This window comes from Ochlerotatus camptorhynchus, unplaced genomic scaffold (assembly GCF_037179485.1).
Source record: "Ochlerotatus camptorhynchus isolate MF236.1 unplaced genomic scaffold, CSIRO-AGI_Acam_v1.1 ptg000091l, whole genome shotgun sequence".
NCBI lineage: Eukaryota > Metazoa > Arthropoda > Insecta > Diptera > Culicidae > Ochlerotatus > Ochlerotatus camptorhynchus.
The window spans coordinates 2,173,570-2,190,664 of NW_027040581.1; the positions used below are offsets into that span (position 1 = coordinate 2,173,570).

At 38.3% G+C, this 17,095-nt stretch overlaps 1 protein-coding gene across 2 annotated transcripts in view; it reads left to right on the forward strand.

The window, feature by feature from the left end:
• Window positions 1–17,095, forward strand: part of LOC135698619 (very long chain fatty acid elongase AAEL008004) — a 123,921-nt gene that overhangs the window by 24,030 nt on the left and 82,796 nt on the right. For both annotated transcript variants that reach the window (XM_065218679.1, XM_065218678.1), the window contains exon 2: window positions 14,477–14,575. In XM_065218679.1, the coding sequence (XP_065074751.1) occupies window positions 14,518–14,575 (58 nt within the window). In that variant the 5' untranslated portion in view covers window positions 14,477–14,517. The remainder of the gene's footprint in view (window positions 1–14,476; window positions 14,576–17,095) is intronic.

The following is a 17,095-nucleotide window of genomic DNA, read 5'->3' on the forward strand; positions in this document are numbered from 1 at the left end:
GATTGATAATGTACTTACATTTTGTTATCTACTTAGCTGCTAAAATCCGTGGAAAGGCTCCTTTTTGCTGTCAGGAGTCGAAAATCCTTCGAATTCCGACAATCGTACATCATCTTCCGTGTTTTCCGTGCTCACGGTATCTTCCGAAACTTCATATTAAGACTCGATAAGTGCGTTGAATATTTTCTTTGTGTCCGTCTTGTATTCGCCACAGTTGTATGCCAATTCCCTCCAATGCGCCGCTGTTGTGTTGCTTTTTTTCGAAGTCCTGTTTGAGACTCGTTTTCCACGAGAAGCAGGGTCGTACTAGTTTCTTTTTTCCATGCACGCGGTAATTGAGAGCTTTCCCTAGTTTTCCTTGGGGTGTGTTCCTTACCACATGTTCAAAGTAGTTTAGCCGCGCCACTCTAATTTTATTGTTGATCGTGTTCTATGACTGCAATATGTTGTGACTGCCTTCTTGCGCTTTGTGAGTCATTGATAACAGTTTGTGGCGGTTGTTCTGGGCTTTCATTGGTGAATGCCTCAGGACGCTGTCTTGCTTCAAAACTAAGAGCCTTTAGAGCTGCGAGCATGGTGGTTTCCATTCTACGGAGAGAATTTCTGTTGCTTTTGAGGACAGTCGCAACTTCCATTGAGTAAGTCACGATCGGAGTTAATATTCTTGAAATACTTGACGTTTTGAATGAAACATTGCCATTTTCAGACTTCTTGTTGTTAGTTTTCTTGAAGGTCTTGTGCTTAATGCTTGATTTGGCTTTCGCTTCGTATTTCTAAGAATTGACTCTATAAATAGAGTGCAGAATCTTTGTGATGATACTTTCCAAACGTGCAAATCCATAGAAATAAATCCAATTCAATAAAGGGTTGATTTCCACTGCGACTAAATCCAGCATTCCTACTAAAATATCAAATGCTGTGCTTAATAATTTATTATTAGTACAGAGCAATAAACAATGTACGATGCGAGGTATGGTGATGATTAATCTATTAATATGCTTTTATAAGCGGGTTCAAATGCACCAACGCTGATCTGGCAACACTAGTGTGCATCTTTCCAATGTGGTAAAGATCCAGATCAGCCCTGGGACCTGGTAGCCTAATTAAACTACCTCAAGGTTTTGCCAAAGCGCAGGGTGTTTTAAGCAATGGATATTTTTGTTTGTTTATGGTTGTTTTTACAAGCTGCTAAACTGCGGAAGAAACTCCGAATAAAATCAAAAAAAAAAAAGTAAGAGGTTGTATCCAAGACTCGACCGTAGATTTTACGTAGGATTACGTGCTCGGTATCAATATTTGGCGACTCTGTTAGGGAAACCACTTTTTGCAGGCAATCGATGATAATTTTGATAACCATTTCAACAGTTGGACATTTGTGTAATTTTCAATAGTTACCTATTGAAAATTGATGAAGTATTCAATCTACCAATCGATTGGCTTGTTTAGTATTGAAATCCATCCGCTATTGACAGAGTTATAAGTGGTCAAAACCTGGCCACTTTTGGTAACATGGTGGATTTTGTTTTTTTTTTAATTGCACCCCCAATATGTTGCCGAGAGACGTAATCCTATGTCAAAATGTAAGTTTTGCGGGAGACGATGTCATAACACTCGAAAGCAATTTTGTGAACTATGAAGTTCTGCATGATGATTTTGGTTGATTGTATTTATTTGTAAAGTCGACGGGAAATACTAGCTGGCGGATTGTTTTTTTTATGATAACTCCTTACTTGAAAATAGGCAAAAACTCACAACCAGGCTGCTTTTCTCATGGTATATAGAGCGCTAATTCAATAATCAATTAATAACCTCAACATTATGCCCCTAATTTTGGCTCATACATAAATTCAGCAATCAACTAAATTTTCAAAAGCAACCAAAAATATCCATTAGTACCGTCCCAATGACGCGTTCATCAGGATAAAATTGATAAATAGCAGATTTTTAGCGATGGGCCCAATCTTAAATTCATAGGCCAACATTAGAGCCAATTCCCCTACAAAAAATTCTATAATCCATATTAAATTTCCTATGTAAGCGCCGATCGAAAAAAAAAACATTTTGACGTCACTACAAGGTTGATTGTGTAAAAAACGAATCGTGCAAAGCGGAATGAAAGCTGAGGGAAACACGGATTAATCATTTTGTCAAGCTTCTGCTTTCATGTTCCGTCAGATGTCACGTTGTCATGTTGTTGGCGGTGGCATCGATCGGAAACTACACATAATTTGTTTTCCAATAACTGTTCACAGAGGACAGTGCAGTGCAAAACATGTCTGGTACCTCTATATATGCATTTAGATTAACAACTGAAGTCCCTCCTTCTTTACACATTCTGCACTCAAAATAGCTCACCCTTCTCAGGATTTCCTTCCGAATTGTATGAATGGGGCGGGGCAGAAAGTAGCGTTTGAGCAGAATAGGTAAAAATAGGAGGGACTTAGAATGTTAATCTAAATGCGGTACCAGACATGTTTTGTACTGTCAGATATACTCTATTTTGTAATCTATGAAAGGAAATCACAAATTGGATGTCATAAAAAACATGGCAATTGAGAGATTGAGCTCGTGAGAGCTAATTTTCTCACAAATTTGAATATTTTTTGGCTTTCTGGGGATTGGTAGTAAAGCAGGTAAAACTGTATGAAGAAAAATCATTTATATTAAACAGTATGTTCCAGGAAAACAAATGATTGTCCCTGACTAATAAATTTAACTTGTCGTTCACTTTTTTACCTGAATATGCACCAAAAGCTAATTATTCCCACTTCTTTCAAATTCTATATGTGGATTTTTATCACTTCCTACCAGCGGAACAGCTCCGTCTCTGGAAAATGGCCGGACGATATGATTAATCTCACCAATACAATCAGGCCTACAATTCCACACCTTCTATAGACAGGTTGAGCCTTGATAGCTAGCTGGTTGTGGGAACTGATGACCTTGACAAATGTCCAAATAATACTCTTTAACAATTTTGTGGTGGTCCTGAAAAGAACCGTTTAGTCGTGATGGTTGAGTAATGCTGAGCTATTAGGGTGTTCAACACGGATGAGGCTGGCGATCTGTTAATTGTTTGGAGGAAGGTTGACGCGATAGGCATTGATGACCCACAGCTTCTCACGAGGAAACTGATTTCGATCGCGGTGCGGCTTCTTTTTCCTTCTATGGATGCTCGCTGCTTTCAGGGTGCCTTTCGTGGTGTACTGGATAACGATGTTCAACGCCACACGCCGAAAGCACTGCTGCTACTGATGCTGCTGCTGTGGACACCGTCGACCGGACACCACCACACACGGTGATTAAATGAGCACCGTTTAGTGAGGCATGTTCGAATTCGATTTTTAAATCTGTGTTAGGGAATGCGCTGTTTGCAGGTAATCGGTGATAATTTTTATCGCCATTGCAACAGGTGGACATTGTGTATTTTTCAATAGTGACTTATTGAAAATTAATAAAGTGTTCATTGTAGCAATTTGCCAGATAAATTTCCAATCGTATGGCTTGTTTAGAATTAAAATCCATCTGCTATTGACAGAGTTATATGTATGTAATCAACACCTGACCTCTTTTCATAATGTGGTCGAATTTGATTTTCTGAAATTGGACCCCCAATATGTTGCCGAAAGACGTAATCCTACGTAAAAAAAATAGTCTTTACCAAATTTATGATGGTCCGGAAAAGGACCGTTTTCTCGTGATGGTTGAGTAATGCTGATCTATTAGGGTGTTCAACACGGATAAGGCTGGCAAGCTGTTTGTTATATGGAACTCACAAACAGGCTGCTTTTTCATGGTATACACAGTGTGATATTCAATAATCAATTAATTATCTCAACATTTAGTGGCAGACCATTCAAAAATTTTGATAACATACACAAATTCTATCATTCGTACTAATTTCGTATGCCGATCGAAACAAACATTATGACGCCACTACAAGGGTGACTGAGTAAACGAACACACACCTTCTATAGACCAGGTTGAGCTTTGATAGTTAGCTGCTTGCGGGAACTGACATCCGATTGATAACCTTTACAATATCCAAAACAGACTCTTTAACAAATTTGTGGTGGTCCTGAAAAAGACCGTTTAGTCGTGATGGTTGAGTAATGCTGAGCTATTGGGGTGTGGTTGGCGAGCTGTTAATTGTTTGGAGGAAGGTTGACACGCTTGGCATAGATGACCCACAGCTACTCACGAGGAAACTGATTTCGATCCAGCGGCTTCTTCTTCCTTCTTTGGGTGCTCATGTGGGCTCTGCAGCTCACAGGCAGAGAGCCCGTGGTGTACTGGAGAACAATGTAAACGCCACACGCTGAAAGCAATGCTGTTGCTGATGCTGCTGCTGCTGACGTTGACGACCGGACACCACCACACACAGTGATTGAATGAGCACCGTTCAGTGAGACAGGATCGAATTCGATTTTTAAATCTGTGTTAGGGAATGCGCTGTTTGCAGGCAATCGGTGATAATTTTGATCACCATTGCAACAGTTGGACATTTGTGTATTTTTCAATAGTGACCTATTGAAAATTATTAAAGTGTTCAATTTAGCAGATTGGTAGATAAATTCCCAATTCTTTGGCTTGTTTAGAATTAAAATTCATCTGCTATTGACAGAGGTATATGTGGTCAAAACCTGACCTATTTTCGTCCCGCGGTTGATTTTGGTTTTTTTGAAATTGTACCCCCAATATGTTGCCGAAAGACGTAATCCTACGTCAAAAAAAGAAAAAAATATTTCACATTCCTGGCACCTTTGGTCAACTCCGTCAGACACCACGCACAACTTTCCGAAGGGAATTCTTCAAAAACATTAAGAAGAGTGAGAAGCTCGATTGTCAAGTCCCGTCCCGGATTTTAACGAGCTCAGAGCATCGCCACTGTTTGGGTGGATTCAAACTGAATGTAGATGCTTTGATAGCTGTAGAATACCCCTGGAATTATCCGGATAACTTCTAGACTCGGGGGATCCGACTGTTATGATATACTTGGAATGCGTGGAACGACTTGGCAGTCTTTCAAAATAAGCAAACGAAGCGTCTTTTCTTCTACCCAACGTCTCGATCCTGGATTAGGTTCTTTTTCAGGTATAAGGGCCAAAAGGTTCAGGATGAAAACGATATCTTCTTTATCCCTGGGGAAGATCCTAATCCAGGATCAAAATTTTGGGTATGAGAAAAAACGCTTCGTTGGCTTATTTTGTAAGACTGACAAGCCATTCCACGCATTCCAAGTAATTTCTAGATTCCTAGAAGATAATAGGATAAGATAGGACAATTTCCTTGGTATCATCCAAAGATGTATTCAGAGTTTCTTTAAGGATTCCCCTGAATTATTATGATACTCTCTGCCATCCCATTGAAGTGTTTGTCCATAACAGCCATCTTAATTCTCTGCATACCAATTAGTAAAACCTCTCCACGAATCTCTTTAAAATTTGATCTATAATTATCTTAGTATTCTCAATAATTCCCGTGATAATGTGCTTATGCCAAAATTCCTTTGAAAAGTAACCTTATGGACATTAACGCTTGGAATATTCCAAAGAATACCCTCGGAGTTTGTCCTAGAAATCTTAACAGAATTAAAGACGCTTGGAATCCGGACACACCAGGTGTTTCTCGAAATTGATTTAACGTTATAAAAATGTAATTTAGTCAAAAAGAAGGTGTTTTATTGTACTTTCATGAATAAAAATTGCAAAATTACTCCGACTGATGATCTGCCGCACACTAGACTGGTCAACCTCAGCGGCCATTTTTTCGGTTTCCGGGCGAATTTATCGGCGAAAACAAACTTGAACCTGCCAAGGACATCACCCCGTGCTGTGGCCAGATAAAACTTTTGTCCGAGAACCTGCCTGAAATCCATCTTGACATAGGTTTAGGTCGTCCATGGAAAGGTATCCTCTGTACTTCGTCAGAACCCGGTCGTACAACTTCCGGGCGCGTGTTCTGGCCACTGGATTCTGCTTGGAGGTACGGAATGAACGGTAACCTGCTCGCAGACGGATCTTCCGGATAACAGCGTATTTTTTGGCGACATCCCGATCCGAGAGTCCTGACTTTCACCTTGATCGACCTCAACACCTTCCAGTTCAGCTGCCGATCCAAAGTTCCAGCACGATGTTTGCTTTGAACCTTCCGGGGCACACTCTTGCGATCACGAAACCGCTTGAGAACATCTCCCACGGTAGAAACGGCAATTTTCTAGTTTGCTCAAATATTTCGTGTACTTTCAAAACAAATCGCTGTCAAAACATTCCAAACCGACCACTAGAGGCGCTGCTACAGAATATATAAAGTGTCCGGATTCTAAGTGGACCAGACTTTATCATGGTCGGAGACGAGCCAGCCAACGGCTGAAAGTCTCCTTAATAAAGATATAAAAAAAACTTTATCATGGAATTCTCTCAGGATTTTTTTTCAGGAAATTCCCAATGCATCCCAACAAAGTTAATTTTTAATTCTCTTCAGAATTGATTCGGGGTTCTTCTAAAAATTCCGCCGTGGTTTTTCTCAAAATTTTCCATGGATTCCTGTAGGAATTTCCTAATAATTATCCTTCAAATTTCCTTAAAAAGTAAATAATTTGTTCTCACAGCTACAGACCGCATTTCTAAGGGTAAAAAAAATCCAAGATCTAAAATTATTCAATATCTTGAAGTTTCGTATTGCATGTACAAGTTCAAGATATTGAAAATTTTCAAGCTGCCAGAATCAAGGAAAAAAATTAATGATTTATATCAAGTTCGTAGGAACTTTGGCGAATTAATGAGTAATGAAAAGAAATGATGAGAATTTCAGTGAAGCTTCATAAACAAACTGCGGGAACATAAGGGAAGTTAATACGCTGAAAATAGTGTCAAGCGAACTTGAGAAATATAGAAAACATGAGGGGTATTGTGCAATTTTTTAAGCAGTTCTAAGTACCTCAGAAAAGCTAGATCTAGAGATTTTTTGGGGAATTTCAGACCTTAAGAGCAGTTTTCGTAGCTTTAGTCCAGACTTTTGAAGCAGTTTGAATATATATAATCGTAAATTTAGAAAAAATCAGAACAGTTCCATGATATGCAAAAAAAAATCGAGAACCCTTAAGACGTTCCGAGAATTTCAGGGAAGTACAGAGTCCTTCAGAGAATTTATGAAAACTTCAGAAATATTTCAGAAACTTCACAGAAGTTCAGAGAATTTCAGGGAAATTTAAAGATTTTTACGGGAATTCCATTTATTTCCGAGCAGCAGAACCGAGATCTTCAATAGAATTGAAAGTTTTAGGGAAGCTTCGAGAACATCAAGACAGATTATAGAATCAAAGGGCAGTTCAAACAATTTCAAGGAAATTGTAAAAACCTTAAAGAAGTTGCGAGAAACTCAGGGAATTATGAATATATATCAAACAAATTGCCGGATTATTAAACAACAAATTAAGAGAACTTCAGGTAACCACTGATGAGTTCAGGGAAAATTAGGGACTTAAGGGAAATTGTCGAAACTTCAAGGCAAATAATTGAATTTCAGTAAAGTTGCGGGTTCTTAAAAAAGATACTGAAAATTCTGGGCAGTCTAGAGAACTTTAAGGAAATTCAATAATCGTTTAGGCAGTTTAAATACCACCAGGAAAGTCTAGACTATTGAAAAAGTTTTAAATAAGTGTCGATAATTTAAGGGAGTGAACTTCAGTGAAAATCATAGAACTATATTAATTATTTCGTTCTAATTCCATGAAAATTGCGGTAGCACAAAAGTTCCAGAAATTTAGAAAAAACTTCGAAAACTTCACATAAGGACTGTGGTCTTCACAAACCTTTCGAGAACTTTATAGAAATCTATGGAGCTTAAGGAAAGATCCGTGAACTTCAGGATTTTTTTACGAACATTGGGGAGGCCAGTTCCTTTAGTTTCAGAAAATTAGTGGGAAGTTAAAGCAGTTCCCAGATTTTCAGATAACTTCAGAGACGTTAAAAAGTTAATTGAGGTCTTCGCTTACGTTCAGAAGCTCACTGAAGCTTAATCATTTTTAGGGCGGTTCAATTAAATTCAGCGCAATACAACAAGATTCATGAGAACTGCTAAAACTTTAGAGAAGTTTTGAGAAATTCAGAAAAGAACAAAAAACCTCAGAGCAGTTCCGTTAACATTAGAGAAGTCACATAAATCTTAAAGAAGTTTAGAGAACTTCAGCGAATTGTTAAACGCTTAAAGGAGATCCATGATCATTGAAAAAATTTAGGAAACTTTCGAAGTCCTATAAAGTTCAGGGAAGTTTATGAATTTGATGAGATGTATTGTAAAGCTCAGGCTAGTTTCTTAAACTACAAAAGAACTTCAAGGCAGTTTCATTAACTTCAGGAAAAAATTGGGAACTTTAAAGTAGTTCTAAAATCTCAAAATAGTCCATTCCATATTCTACGGAGATTTCCATTGAAATATTCCTCAAAATTTTGGTGCAACTATCCTCCGAATTCAATTTTCTTTTAGTTTTCCTTGGAATTCTCCACAATAAGAAACCCTTTCGAAAGATTCTCCGAATATTCATTCATTCCTTTTCAATCTCACTCCTTCCCTTGGAATTCTACTCACATTGAAAGTATCCTAAGAATTAATTGGCATTTCTCCTCACAAATTACTTCGATTTCTTCTCGTAATTTGTTTGGCAAACTCTCCTGAATTCATTTTCCGAATTACTGTGAAGATGTCCTGGAGTAATTCTCAGATTTAATTGTAATCCTCCTTTAGTATTTTCAAAAAAAAAATCCAAGGATTCGTTTTATCCCACAAACTTTATGAAATTATGCTCAGAATGCCATTGGAATTTTCCTCTGAAGCTCCTCAGAAATTCCTAAGAGTTTTCATTAAAATTTTTTTTAGGTCACTTTTTAGTCACTATTTTTACAATTATAAGTCACTATTTGGTCACTTATTTCATCAAAATGGTCACTAAAATAACTATTTTTAACAGCACTGATTGCTACCAGCTCTGGAAGGTCGAGTCCGATCGATTCGTCATTTGGCGTGGAACTACTCACATCCCAAGTAAAATTTTAGGTTTATCATTGCTTTCAACAGGTTTACAAGGCGTAGAATGCACTTGAAGATTGTAATAAAACCAGAAATATTGCTTTGGATGGCATCCAAAGATCCGAATTGAGATTCAGATAATCCCGTTTTGAGATGCATACATTTTTATGAATGAGATTCAAAGAATACCTGCGGTTATTTAGAAACTCCCGGAACATAAGTTGGAGAACCCTAAAACGAAATTTGGAGAATCCCTAAATTACTTAAAATGCACCGCAAACCCCAGAATAGAATCTAGCAAATCCCGGAACGGGATTCAGAATAAAATAAATAGTTATATTGCACATTGCGCACATTGTAAATGCGATCATAAGTGCGGCAACGCTTATAAAAGTGCGCTTTGCAGAAATCGTTTAGAAGTCTTCGACGCACTTATTCCTTGTTGCATAAGGAATAAGTGCGCAGAAGACACCAAGACGATACAACGTAAAATCGCACTTTTATTAGCGATTCCGCACTTTTGAGGAGTCCAGTTTAAAATGCAGAATGCAATCTTAATATCAAAAGCCATACATAAGATTTTTTCGAAGTCCAAAACCTCAAATGCGTTTCAAAGTAACACAATTTTAAAATTTGTCTCAGCTGTAGAGCCAACAAAATATGTTCGAAGACTCCGAACGCAGTTGAGAAAAATGGGTCATTGGGCTAAATTTTGAAATCTTGAATGTGATCAAAAAGTAAGATTCATCTGTCATAAATGTCAGATTATGGTCTAAAAACAATCTTCAGGTTTCTGGGATAGGTTTGGGGAAATAACAAGTAAATCTTGGTCAGATTCTGGACCTTGAAAACGATTTCAGACATTGAAGATCCTATAAAATAGCATCCTACGTTGGAAAACGAATTTATCAAGATTCTAGGATTAAGAGAAATATTCAAGATGTTGGAACTTGAAATCTTTTCATGGAGTAGTAAGTAAATAATTTCTGGGAGCATTCCGAGGGAACCCTGAGGATTATTTTTGGGGAAATTTAAGCTGAACTATCGATTTTATCCTTTTCGAATTCCATGAAACTTTGCATAATTGTTCGGTAGGGACAATGGACCAAGTTTGTGCTGGAATTCGGCCATTCTAACTCTAGCCTTATTTTTAAAAACGGCATATTTAGTTTTTTTCGATAAATCATAGCTCGAAAACGGCTCATCTAATCGAAATATGATGTCTGAGTTGTAGGAAACTGGCGTTCCCTAAGTGAAAAGTAAACATATATTAGTTAGCGAACGTCTAGCGTAATTCTTTTAAGTGTCAGAAGTCTCAAATGTTGTCCAAGTTAAAAAAGAGGTCTTGAGTATTACGCCATGTTAAAATTTCTTTAAAAGTGATCTTCAACTTCAACAAATCGTCGAACCCCTCGTTCTCCGCCACCATCGTCTCATAGAAGGTTCCAACTCAAAAAGTCAGCCAGCAATTGATTGGCACAGGTGTGTTCTCGTCCCCTCCTTCTCCTACTCGGGCGGATGGCCTTCTACGCTATAAAGGAACATGCAAGCACGGGCGCCACCAAGTCCACCCCGAATCCACACGGTGTGGTGGTATTTAGATCATATCAAACTGTTCGTCAGCGCCGCCGCCGTCGTCGTCGTTGTTCGTCCGTCCGTCCGTCTGTTCGTCCGGCACAGGGAGTTAATTTGATTAATTGAAACTTTACCCTGTCTGAGTCGGAAAAGAGGGAGACGGTTGGGACATGCCAAATTTCACCGCGTCCGTCATCAAATGACGTTGGGTCAACGCGGCGGTGCTGGCAGCTTTGACGAGGAAGGGTCATTCGGGCATGAGTATAGGTGTTGGAAACGATGAACACTTGAAACTGCGTTTCAATGAAGTTGTAATAATTTTGCACGATTGGATGGGGGATTATCGATTAGTTCCTTGGGACTTTGAGTATAAATTGTAAATTATGACCATTTTACGAGACATTTAGGGTGAGCTGATTTTTGATTCATAAATGACAGAAGGCAGTTGTCCATCCAATAGAGATTGCTAAAGAGTGATTGTGTCAGTGATTTGTTTTCATCAAGAAAATTTGCCGTTATGAAGTTTTGTTTTTTTCTGATGAATTTTTTTTGCGTATACGTGACGTAGTGTGCGTACGATAAACGTCAGCAATCTCTATATCAATATCAATATCATCAGTCCTGGCATGCCAATAAGGTGATCCAAGTGTAGTTTCTCAGTGGAACTGACAGCTAGAAATCTAGAGTGTGTGAGTGATCTGGTGTTAATGGTGCTGAATATAAACATAAACAAAGCAGAAATTCATATGAGAATAAACTGTCAGTTCTACCATAGAGGTAACTCTAAGACTAGTTGGTCCCGAAGAAACGTGCTCAACTTTTTGGCTCTGCTCTGGTACTATCTTCGGTCCCAAGCTAATCGATTCACCCCTTGAAACATAGGAAAATTCACTAACCCCTCATTTTATCTGTCAAACTTTCATAGCGAATCAAAACAAACATTTCGTAGTACTAGAATTTTGACTAGAATGGGGTACGTAATCGATTTGCTAGTCAAGTAGTGAGCCAATTTAAAATCGTTAGTTTCGTATTGATTGTTGGTTCTACTGTGATCTGTCAAAAGTTCTTGCTGTAAACACACACTTAAAAATAACTATATTTACACGAGATGTAATTCATCTTTGACGTAAATTATGGAACGTAAACAAACATGTCCTGTAAAATTAAGTGTTCCCAAACCGAAACATACGCAACTCGACGAAAAGTACGATTGATTGAATTTATTTTCTCGTTTCTTTCAACTGATTTAAGGCTGTGTTCCATTTGGTGAATTTTTACTTAAATTTGACAGATGGAAAATTGTCAAATAAACCTGCTATTCCAGCAGACTTATTTCTGACAGACAAGGAATCAATTTTGACAGACGCTTTCTCAAAAATCGGCCGATCAACAACAGAGGGATTTTCGAACATCTTAATTTATTTTCGAAGTGTCAAATCTAAGTGAAAATTTTCCAAATGGAACACAGCCTAAGAATCATGTCATTTGGGCCGCTTGCATGTGTCGGTCTCAGGGCACGAACATTTACATGACTTTTTGGCAGTGTGCAACCTTATTGACTCATGTCATTTCGTAAAATATATTGGAATATTACATTTTCTGTTATAGTTGAAGATGCTAATTTCAAAAAATCAGCTGATTTGCTAGAGTGGTAATTTATAGACGATAGATGAGGAGATGAAAGTATAGAGTTGATAGTTCCGTTAGAGTACGGCAGTGTGAAATTGTATATATAAATAGAGAGTAGAAAGCGAGCAAGGACAACTTTTATGAATGAAGGTACAAATCGGTTTGATCATCTCTCTTTACCAAACTCCCCCGCTGGAGAGGGATGGTGAGGGGTAGAGCCACTTTATTCTTTCTCTGGAAGTTTTATCGGCTTCCTTCAGAAGTTAGTTCATACATTTCCCGGAAATTCATTCCAACTTCTCCTGGAAAGCAAATTTTCCATTTTTAGTCCAAAAGTTTGAATTTTCACTACCAAAAACGGCAAAAATACCAAATTAATTAAGATATTAAATACCGATAAGTACCGATTTCTTTAAACGGTTTATACCGATAATCCGGTAAAAAATCTGGCAACGCTGCTTAGGACTATTAGGTACTACAGCGTGACGTCACGAATGAACTCAGTGTTAATCGGCTGAACCTTTTTGACATTTCAGTGGTACTGTTTACAAGCACTTGACCGTTTCTTCGAAAAAAAAATTCTGCTATTTCCGAATTGTAACTTGAAAAAAGTCGTGGTGAACGGATGTTGCTCGTGGACAAAGCAGAAGTGTGGTTTACATCTCACTGCAGTCTGAAAAATTATCGAGAAAATCTAGCAAAGAAAAAATCGACTAAGTCGACGTAAACAGTACCACTGAACTGTCATCAGATTGAGGTTAACCAAAGATGAATACTAAGATGAAACTGTCGGAAGAAAAACTTTCTATTTTAGTGTCTTCTTTCACGGTCCCTTTCATCCAATGAGAACCCCCCGTATTCAAGGTAATTTTGTGGTTGTGCTGCCCCCTCGGAAGAGATTAAATTTTGCGCTCATTTTTATCAAAACAATCACACCAAAGTCAGAGATGTCCCATTTTTTAATTACTCGATTAACAACTAATCGATTATTTTTTGTTCGCTGTGCTGCCATTTTTATACCAATGAGAGTGCAGCACATGTTTGAAACGATCGGTGATGATCCTGTGGTGATGTTAATGCTTATATCGGCATGATGTAACCGATTATAAATAGTTTACTTTTTGGTTCGTTAATCGATTAAACGATTATTCGAATGAAAATCGGACATCACTAGATGGATGTGAAACGTCATTTCAAATATAAGAACCGTTCATAAATAATGATACAATTTGAAAGGGACCGGGGCTAATCACAAATTACGTCTCCATGGTAACTGAAATAAACACGAGTGTTCACCGGTTGGGTTAACCCCGACGGTGCAAAACCTAATTACTTCTAGAGCAACATGTGATAAGGTTCTATAAACCGAATGTAAATAATGACTACACGGTTGCTCATGAATCACAACACGTCCACTCAAACTAACTACACCATTTGATAGAGCAAACTTACTCTGCCAGATGTTGCTGTAGGTTTGCCTGAATGAGTCTTAATCCGTGAGAAATCAACGTTTAAAGCCATTGTCCTTTGATTTTAATAATTAATAATTTGAAAAATACAAACTTTTTGAATGTTTCAAATTATAGACGCAATTGGCAAAAATCGTGGAACAAGAACTTTTGGTCAAATTTTGTAGCTTTTTGTTATAACGTTTTTTTCATAAAACATATTCGCAGAAAACAATATTTTGACATTTTAAACCATTTCCTGTTAAAAGCGTACCAACAAAAAGATCGAAAATTTGACCAAAAATATTTTGCCTACTCTACTGTAAGTCTCACAATTACTTTTCCCGCAAGGAACGTATGCACAGGATGTAAGAAACCGATGCTTATATTTCATGTATTTGACTTTCTGTTTTGCATGTATCAACAGCAAGGTTAATATTCTTCAAAAAATACCAAAACTCATCCACTACCCGGTAACTTATCGTCCCTTTCGTCGATAAAGCGGTTCCGCTCTCGTTAATTCCCCACCTCCCGAGAGTCATCATTTCGTGCCTGAACGTGCCTCGAAGGGAAAGGTTGTGATTTTTACGACCGGACAGCATTGTAGGTTTGCTACTGCTCATAAACTTCGCCCTTGTACGTGTGTATATTCAAAACGGGTAGCTCGGGGTGTGAGGTTTGCCTGTCAAAACAGAAGCGTATTCCGTGTCCTAGAGTCCTTATTTTATTGTTGTGTTATCACCTGGAACATAAAACTAATGCTACTTCTTTTTCGCTTCTCTTTTCTCCATTTACAGTTTAGATAAGGAACAAACAAAAACCCACACACACACACAAAATGGCCTTAATCATGAGATACATTGACAGTATGCACCATTACATGGAAAAGTATGGAGGTAAGTTGCTTTCAGTTTTCTAGGGATTGTTTTGCATGGATTTTTTTTTGGGAACGTGTCGTAAAAGATGCAGCCAATGGAAACAATCAAATGAACCAAAAAAATCAATAATTGACCCAGAAAAAACAGACAGAGGAGCCAATATTTAAAATGAAATGCTCAGTAAAAAAAATGTGGAGGCACCATCAATAAGTAAAATTGCACCAGTTAATTTAAAAATATTCCCCCGTTTAAATGATTAATAACAGAGATTTAATGTGCCCTAAAAAATACTGAAAAGCGATGAAATGTTCCATGAACTTCGGCGATTTCGATGGAACATTTCATCTGTTTTTTTTTTTATTGGCACATTTCAAATCTTGTATTGGCTCATTTCATAGAATTTAGGGAACATTTCACCTTTAAGAAGCTTCTCTTGGACGCTTGCCCGTCGCTCCGCTCCTCTAACTAAAAAAACACGGGCAGGACAGTAAGTCTACGCTGTCCCATATGGAAAAAAGTAGGCTTTGAAAAAATGGCAGTTGAAGTTACGAAGTGCAATTCCCATGTAAATATTTGATAAATCATCAAGGGGTATTCAACTCTGCACGAGTGATTGAGCTGTGCTGAACGTGTCTATCAAAGTGTGCCTATCAACATGTCAACGTGAGTTTGGCAACCCCGAAAGCTATGACTTTTGTGATTGTGTTTACATTCTCAATTTCTCTGATGGATCATGACAAGCATTCAACTTTCCTTCATGCTCATTATAGCGTTAGTGATTCGGGAGGTGCAAGAGGAAGTGGAAGCCATCAAACCTGTACGGTGTTTAGGCAAACTTGACCCATCCACGAGATTCCGGGTCGATGTACCTTTGAACTGATGATTCCTTGCAGATGTCCAGAGAAAGGAAGGCATAACCCGATCGATGATGGATGGAATTTGCGGCCTGTTTGTTATATCAGCGAAAAATATGGCTATACAAAAATGTAACTTGACCGCTGGACGATCGAATTTCAGGATGGGAGATCAGTCGCGGTAACAGTACGTACGCTGGTGTGGTGGCAGGCAAGGTAACGGAGAAGGAGGTGGAGGGTCCTGACGAGGAAGCAGTGGAAATGGACGTGATGTTCCCGGAGGCCGAGGAAAACTGTGTAGAGAAAGCGAGCGATGCTCGGAAATAAAAGAAGATTCGAGGAATTGAATTACTGCTACGAGTTTGAAATTGCAGAGTTTATAGAGAGGCTGCAAACAAAATTAAAAAAAACACGAGGCCAAGCGGTTGGCAATTATAGGGTAAACGCTATTTTAGTTGTGGTACGTTAGAAGCGTTAGGTTCCTATAGTTGTGTATTGAGTCTCCATGCACAACTTTAGGAACCTAATGCTTCTAACGTACCGCAACTATAGTAAGCGTTTCCCCTAGAAGATGAGGGCATAGAAATCGCCACCCAGGAAACATCAGAAGAATTCTTCACGTGGTTCAGAATAGTGTTTTAGATAATTGTCAAATTGTTTCGGCTCCGTAATCCATCGGCAAAAATCGACTCCAAGGTCCATCGTTTCCCACAATTCTTGTTTTACACATTTTAAATACATAATAGAGCTTTCCAAATAGTCCGAATTCACACAAAATATGCAATTTTTTTTAAAGATGTTTTAGGCCATCCAAACTTTCTTGGAGTGAAAATCTATGAGTATATCGGTAGAAAAAGGATATCTGAGTACTGGCCCTTACAATAATACATGCTCAAACATGTTCTTTTAACCTAGATTCATAATTAAAAATTATTTGTCAGGTCCATGAAATATTTAAAGTCTTCTAAATTGTTCACTAGTTCAAGTCATATGATCAACTAGATTAACCAGGGCTTGCACGATATCCTCAGTAATAGAAAATACCCAACGAGATTAATGGAGTCTATGAGCATCAAGTACGCCTTCTTTATGTATATAATGCCATCGGAGATGTTCCGAATTTGGGGAGGAGGGAGGGGTGTTTCAAAAACTATTTTTTTTTTCATCGCTTGTGTTTTTTCTGGTATGAAAATTTATTTGAATTCAATGCTGGCCACAGATCCAAGATCAGTTGAGAAACAATCGAGATCTGACCATTTCCTTGAAATCAGTTCCGGACAAGTTCAAGGAAAAGGATGTACTAATGTCCACAACAGGTACAGCAAAACATTACATAGACGCCCTTATTCGCAATATCTATTCAGGGATAGAAGGAAAAGAAGAGCCATGGCATGTGCACCGCAGCCAACTGAAGCTTGAACCGGGTACCTGTGAAACCCACAATACCCGTGGCAACAGCCAGCAAACAATCAAGCCGACAATCCAAGACAAAAAAAAAACGCTACACAACGTTCCACTAAGCAAACAAACGACCGAATCAACGCCACCAAAACACTGCATTAACCGCGGGCAGAGCCTATTGTCTTGTACAGTTCCGGTAAAGTGAACACTGATCACATAACATTTGTGGAACTTCAAACTAGATGCCTTTCAAAAAGTGAAGTAATTTCACTGTCCTCACTCT